General features: G+C 44.0%; 1 protein-coding gene across 5 annotated transcripts in view; it reads left to right on the top strand.

The window, feature by feature from the left end:
- nsd3 (nuclear receptor binding SET domain protein 3) overlaps nucleotides 1-5,487 on the top strand; it is a 47,493-nt gene extending 42,006 nt beyond the window's left edge. For all 5 annotated transcript variants that reach the window (XM_063209867.1, XM_063209864.1, XM_063209866.1 and 2 more), the window contains one exon: nucleotides 4,710-5,487. In XM_063209867.1, the coding sequence (XP_063065937.1) occupies nucleotides 4,710-5,062 (353 nt within the window). In that variant the 3' untranslated portion in view covers nucleotides 5,063-5,487. The remainder of the gene's footprint in view (nucleotides 1-4,709) is intronic.
- Nucleotides 5,488-7,894: the final 2,407 nt, after the last annotated feature.

The following is a 7,894-nucleotide window of genomic DNA, read 5'->3' as shown; positions in this document are numbered from 1 at the left end:
TATGGTGTTGATTTGATTTGCCGCAACAACCTGTTTTGCCTATATGTGGGTGCATTCCAATATGCGACTCCCTTCCTCCACTTGTGCTTGTGGCCTCGTGTTTTGCTGACGCCCCGCCTCTAAAGAGAAAACCGTTACCTGTAAGTTTCCCTGCTGTCAGCCTAGCCACAACAAGTTTTGGGGGACTATTCTTCATTCACCATCCAGTTTGCAAATGAGAAAATGACTTTGCAATTGAGCTTTTGCAAGATACTGAAATAGAATGCTGTTGTCAATGATCCAACACTATCCCCCAAAAACGCAACTGCACACCACACATGCGCGCGCACCGCTGCAGCACACGCGCCGCCCCTTGCCACCGCGCCATGCCGCACCTTTCTCACCTTTTTCACCCCTGACCCGTTTTCATGCCTGATGATGTCATCACGACATATTACTTCCTGGTACGAGGCCACAAGCACAAGTGGAGGACGCAAGTCCGTGTATTGGAATGCACCATGTGTCCCTAGCGTAAAGGAGACAACCAGAGGTCATGTGGGGCCATCTGGTTCAGGGGTCAGGAACCTTTTGGGTGGAGAGAGCCATAAAAGGCAAAATTTGGAAAATACATTTTTGTGAGAGCCACACCATTTAAACACTGAATACAATTAAAAGCATGTACACCTGTACTTCAATTAAGCCCAACATTTTCAGAGTGTACTGTCAAGTTATTAGGCCTACTTTTAGTGATAACAGGTAAGTATAGGCTGCCAACTGTCAAATTCATCATAGTGGGGGTCTGGGGGTCCTCCCCCCCAAAATGTTGTATTTCTTATATGCAGTTTCCTGCGATTTTAACGCATTTTAACATCCCATGTCCCGTTTCAGCTCAATATGGAACCCGTACTTGTATTTATAAATATGGGACAATTTCGTATTTCAAGGGACGGTTGGCAACCCTAGTTAAGTAAGAGCCAGATACAGTTCCCAAAAGATCCAGATGTGACTCTAGAACCATAGGTTCCTGACCCCTGATCTGGTTGGACCAGTCGGGTAGCTTGAGGGAGGTGGAATAGCACTCTGTTACAACACCAAACAGAGGAGGCTGTGGGCGTGGTCCTAAACTAGACTGCCTGTGCAGTCGCCTTCGACTGCTTAAGGTATATCCCCGAAACGCGACGCTTCCAGTCCCCCATCATTCCTACCACTCCCGTCCACCATTTCGTAAACGTATATGATACATACAGACGTGACATGACGCGCATAGGCTTAAAACCAAACGACTATTGTGAAAATGAAGCAAAAATGGGGCAAATGGTAATACTGTTTTAATGGTTCAGTGGATATACCACATTAGGTACAGTGTAATAACCAGTGTAACAATATTTAATACAATGTAATTTTTTTTACTTGCATCATGTGTTTGTGCGTAAGTGGTATTACATGGTATTGCATATTGTTACACTGGTATTACACTATATTACATGGTATTGCATACTGTTACACTCGTTATTACACTGTACCTGATATTGCATATTGTTACACTGGTATTACACTAGTATTACATGGTATTAAATATTGTTACATTGGTTATTACACTGTACCTAATATGGTAGATTCACTGAAATGGTGAACCATTAAAATAAGGTGTTACCGGGCAAATCAATCCACCCAGTCAGAAGTTATGGGCCAAATGAAAATTCCGCCATTTTGAAAGTGTTGTCTTCCAAACTCGAATCAGTTCATGAACCTACCCTAGAGCATTCACACACAAAATCTGGGACAAATCCATCCACCCGGTCAGTAGTTATGGGCCAAAGAATAAATCGGCCATCTTGAATTCAGCCATCTTGAAAGTGTTGACCTCCAAACTCGAATCAGTTCATGAACCTACCCTAGAGCATTCACACACCAAATCTGGGACAAATCCATCCACCCGGTCAGAAGTTATGGACCAAACAAAAATTCGGCCATCTTGAATTCAGCCATCTTGAAAGTGTTGACCTCCGAACTCGAATCAGTTCATGAACCTGCCCTAGAGCATTCACCCAAAAAATCTGGGACAAATCCAAACATCCGTTCAAAAGTTATCGCGTTAACACGAAAGACCTTACGCGGCGGTGGCGGACGCGGCGGACGCGGCGGCGGCGCACGCAAAACCATTACATCCCCGACGCTCCGCGTTTCGGGGATATAATAAAGCACACACACACACCATAGACTTTGCAGAGATTCACAAAGCCCTTTGTGAATTATATGCTAAAAAAAACAACTGTTCACAAAGGGATGCTGGTCATGGAGGAGTGCTGCTTCTGAAGGCTCTGAAGAAGACAGTAGTCGCAACGCGTCGGCGTGTTTCATTAAAGTCTTTTTAACTTTACCAGCAGTGAGCATTTGGAATGTTTGGCAGACCTTATCGACAGCCACAACTGGAGCTAAGTCTGAACATAATTTTAAGCTCTTTTTGAATTATTTCATTTGAATTTATGAATTTGAAAGATGGGGTTGCACCCAATAAAAATAGATTTGCAATTTCCAGGAATTAAGCGGTGTAGGTAGAGCAAACGACTAAAAAAGCGCACATACAAACTGATAATAAAAGGAAATAAAAAAGAAGCACAAGAAATGTTGTAGTTTCTTAAAGGAACAGTCCACCGTACTTCCAGACGAGCTGATCCGTACCTAGGGTGACCATCTCCGTGACAGGAAAAAGGACGACATATTTTCGGACGGTGGGTTTGGGGGTCCTCTCCCAAGAAAATGAGCGTTTCTTAGATGCAATTTCATGCATTTTAATGCATTTTTGTCCTGCTTAATGCTGTGCCTTACGCTGGACAAGGCACTGAAAAGAAGGACGGTCCTCCCTAAAGAAGGACGTCTGGCCACCCTATCTGTACCTCTGAGCTTTGTGCGTGCTCCCACTAGTCAGTCCGGCTATTTTCTATACTATAAAAATTGGCACTATAATGAAAGGCGTAGTAACACCGTGTGCGCACGAGTTTATATTCATTCTCCCTGCCGTCAATACAACCAGCAGAAGTGAAGGTATCAATTAGACCAGTGGTTCCCAACCTATGGATCGGGACCCAACCTATGGGTCGCCATAGATCCACAGGGGGTCGCGAAGCCTTCTTGATTTTAAGGGGTTTAATTTAAAATACCTTAAATAGCCGATGTTGAATAAGCATTCATTTAAATAATACAGGTACATGCATAGAAGCAACAAAATGTAGGCTAAATGCAAACATTTATTATATATTTGACCAAAGACAATAAAATAACTAAAATGAGTTTTCGCAAGAAAACAAAGGGTATCATGTGACTCCCTGTCGTGCAGGCGCTCGCGCAGTTGGGTCACCAAAGCTTACAAAGGTAAAAACATGGGTCCCTGAAGAAAAAGGTTGGGAACCACTGAATTAGACGGTGGGCTAGATTTCGTAGCTCCTTTAGAAAACGTGTTTCGTTCTCACTCTCGAGTGGCAACTTGATTTTTCTAATATGACCTCCTGACAATATGTAAAGCAATATTCTGGCTGTTGCCACGCTGAAAAGTTGCACGTTGATATTAAAAAATAACGAAAATAAAAAAGACTGGGGGTGACGTCACACAATGCACAGTCAATGGGAAGTCTCCGCCCCTCAAAGTTGAAAAGGGAATATTTATCCGCATATCGGGCTTTTTTCATAGGCAGATAATTCACCTAATCATTGAAACGTAGGCATTTCATTCCTGACCATTTTCCTGTTACTGGAAAAAATAACACAGCTTGCATTTCTTTACTGACACGTAGTTTTTTGGCGAATTGATCTACCCCCGTCACCTCATTGCTCTATTGCTTTGAGGGAACAGACCTGTCCTCTTTTTGACATTTATCTCTCGTTGCCCAATGATGGTCAGACAGTCGAACACTAACAGCGAAAAAGAGCACTTCTGAAAGTTTGAGAAAAATATTTTTTTGCATGTACACAACAAGTGAGGCCACTTACCCCCCAACTTGTAACTTTTTGCCATGAAATCTGACGGTTCCGGGTAGCATGCACGCGCTAGCTGTATTCTGCCTCGTTGACTTTGCATTGACGTGACGTCACTCGGTCGGCTAGTTTTTGTTGTCATTTTTATAAATCAATGTGCAAGTTTTGAGGATGGCAACAGCCAAAATATTGATTAATGGGTTGTCAGGGGGTTATATAAGCAAAAATAAAGTTGCCACTCGTTAACACCAACGAACTGACAAGATATGAGACTGGGCCCACCACCTAAATGTGATGTCGAAGCAAACACAAGGTGTTACTACACCCACCAGGGGTGTAAATAACAGTCGAAATGTATCGATGCATTGAGCCTACATCCGACGATAAAATCGAATAGAATCGTATGGTGGGGCAATCTTAAGTATCGAAAGTAATCTTACCGCTGGCCCCTGCCCATTGCCCTAGCTGTTCATTTTGCAACAAAATAGAAGTGGAAAAGAAATTGGAGAAAAATCTAATCGTATCGTATTGTGGGGCATTCTTAAGTATCGAAAATAATCGAATCGATATCGTCATGGAGGTTGTGATTTACACCCCCAACACCCACTAGTGGGAAAGAGAGTTGGGGAAGGGTTGGGAAATGACCCATACCGGACTCGAACTTGCGTCACCACGGGCAAAAGTTGCCATATAGCACACTGTGCCACGTCACCCCGAGCTGATTGTTTTTCTTTTCTGTTCTCCTTTTGCGTTGCCAGGGCGATGGGAGTGCCCGTGGCACCAGTGCGACGTGTGCCAGCGGCCGGCGGCCATCTTCTGCGACTTCTGCCCCACGTCCTTCTGCCGCGACCACGAGCGGGGGGGCGGACTGCTGCCCTCCGCCCTGGAAGGCCGCGCCTGCTGCACCAAGCACAACCCCCAGCGCCCCCTGGAGGGCGACGAAGGACAAGACGAGGTCAAGATGGAGGAGGGGGACGACGAGGAGGAGGAGGAGGAAGAAGAAGACGAGGAGGAGGAGGAAGGAGAAGAAGAGGAGGAGGAGGAGGAGCAGGAGCAGGAGCTGGGGGAGGAAGAGGAGCAGCCAGACTCACCTGAGGAGCAGGCGGAGTGAAGACGAGGAAGAGCGATGGAGGAGGAACGGGGTTTATTGGTCCATATGCGTGTGCGTATGCTTGTGTGTGTGTCTGTGACTGTGTGGGTGTGCGTGTTGGGACACATCAGATGCTTGAGGTCAGAGAGAGACATTAGCTCAATGTTGAAGTAAGTAAGGCTGTCAAAACCTCCCTCTCTCTCTTCTCTTCCTCCACCTCCTCCTCTTCCTCCCTCTACTCCATTTCCCTAAATCACCACAACACGACACACATCAGAAGCCCCTTCCTTCCTTGCCTGTCTCTGGTGCGGCTGGCTCGTTCACTTTGACATAATACCAGAAGTTTTAGTTGTGGTGGTGGGAGGTCTGAGACTGTTAACCACGAGCTGTTCTCCTCCCTCTCAAACCCTTGCTCATCATCCCCCCAAATTTAGTTCGCTTCCTCCTCCGATCACACACACACACACACACACACACTCACCGCACACACACACACTCACCGCACACACACACGCACACACACACACGCACACACACACACACACACACACACACACACACACACACACACACACACACTCATCAGCCTTTGCTTGAGGTCTTGCTATCTTATCGCACGGATGGCATGCGGTCTGCGAATCTGCCGAGAAAAAGGCAACTCTCCACACGGTACCAATGGTCCCAACCCCCCAAAAAAGAGAAACTTTTTTCTTTATGTACCTCATGTAAATATATACCAGGCGCTCAGTTTTAGGAAGACATTTTACTGGGGCCCTATGGGCTGTGGACAACAGACTTGAACCCCAGATTTCTCTCTCTCTTTGTTGTCAGAGCACCTCCCTCATGGTGGGAAAACATATTGTGCGTGTACGCCAGATCAAGTCATGACGAAAAAAAAAGACTTTGGTTTGTTTAAAAAAAAAAAAGTAGTGTCTCCACATCCCACTTTGTGATTTTTTCAAAATATATATATGAATATATATATATATATCTCTATATTAATATATTTATATGTCTATGTTTACATTAACACACAATGTATGTATTGTTACTCAGTATATAACACCCATTTGATATCACTGCATATTCTCATTGTATGTGCTCTTCGAGATGTTTTGTTTTGTCGTTTGTTTGTTTTCTTTGGTGTTTGGAGTGCCCAAGAAGCCTCGATGCTCTCCTTTGGCACATGTTTTTTAATGCTTTGTTACGAAACAACGTGCAGAACTTGAAGACGTTAGTGGTTCCACCACGTGAAGAAACATGTAGGGTCTACTTTTTTTCGTTGTTGCTTCAGAGCCAGTGGAACCTTTTTTTGGAACTGTTGAGGATTTGGTAACATTTTGGCGGAGTCCTGGTTCTCGGGCGCAAATGTGAAACAGGATTGATACATGTAATGTTTTTTTTTAAGTTCATGTAGTTAAATGGACCCATTCTGTTTTTTTTTAAGTGAGCTCTTTATAATTATGTTTCTCGTTTGTGGGGTTTTCCCCAGCTTTGTTCTCGTCTAGACTAAGAGAAACACCCACGTTTGGCCTGTGTAGATGTTTTGACACTGCCATCAGAACCCTAAAAAGAAGCCTTACTGAAAAGGAAAACTGTATTTCTGTCAAGTACCATTTCAAGCCTCACCGATTGAGTTTGCACAGGTGCCAACAGAAATACCCATCACCAGGAATCCACTTTGTCAGAAGAACAGCACTCTGTCCAATTGTAGTCTCCGTGTAATGGGTCCCTTTTCATGTTTTTTATTTATTTTTTGACAAAACCATATACGTTTTGCAATCTCTCTGCGTGAGGAATAGGTCATTATTGTCAGGAATAGGTCATTATCTTGTTTTTTGTTTTGTTTTTTTAGTAGATGTAAATATAACCTCGATCATCTGTACTTTCTTTTACGTTGAACTTGAGGACGATTTCGGTTTCATACAATGACGCTGTACGAGAATTGTATGTGTTTTTGACTTGTTTTGTTTTTCTTACAAGTACATCTACGCTAATGTACTCGCACGATTTTTCAAGTCAGTCTTTTTCCTCCACACTCCCTCCCACACCGTATTCAAGTCCTTAAAAAAAATCAGGCCTCGTTCTCATGTGAAGACACTTTGTGGTCGTTATAATTGCTCATTCTGGATGTGAGGAAGACCTGGCCTGCTTCACCCTTGCCGTTAGCGCAAATGACACGTTTAAAGGGTTCGACCAAACATAACATCATGGGGGTGAGCTGTGTACAGTTCCAGCATTAGTGTAGCATTACTCAGTGTGACTTCTGCGTTTCCTGTGAGTCCACATCAAGTTAAATATCAATAGTGTTCATAGATAATGGCAGTGTTTTAAAAAGATAAACAACCAAAAGAGGACACCCCCCAACCTCCAGTCCACTCCACTCCACCCCCACCCCCATTGCCCAAGCGTGTATTATGGACGTAGCTGCTAGCTGCTGTGATGTTCAAGTACTGTGTAGTACTGGTTTTAAAAAAAATCTTGAAAAATCTTACTCATTTGCCAGAGGTTGTGTGTTTGCAAGAGGATCGTGGATGACAAAGTGTCTGGCGTTTCCTCACATTTGTTTACCAGTCAAACTGTGCCTACTTTTGGAGGGGAGCACAGTTGTCAGACGACGAAGGTATATAGGGAAGAAAACGTTGCAATGGAGTCCACCTGTCACCGTGTTTTTTTTATTGTTTTTTTTTTTTTTTACTTTTTTTATTATTGTCTATCGTTTCTCCACGACATGTACAGCCACTGGCATGAGATACTAGGGAAGGTTGAGGTTACTTGAAACTTGTTTCTGCTTCTGTGTTTTTTAAACCCCTTTTGTCGGATTGGCCTGATCAGGCCAGGGGCCTGTACTAA

Source organism: Engraulis encrasicolus, chromosome 11 (assembly GCF_034702125.1).
Source record: "Engraulis encrasicolus isolate BLACKSEA-1 chromosome 11, IST_EnEncr_1.0, whole genome shotgun sequence".
Taxonomy (NCBI): Eukaryota; Metazoa; Chordata; class Actinopteri; order Clupeiformes; family Engraulidae; genus Engraulis; species Engraulis encrasicolus.
Note: the sequence above shows the minus strand (reverse complement) of the source record. Positions and strands in the feature narration are given on the sequence as shown.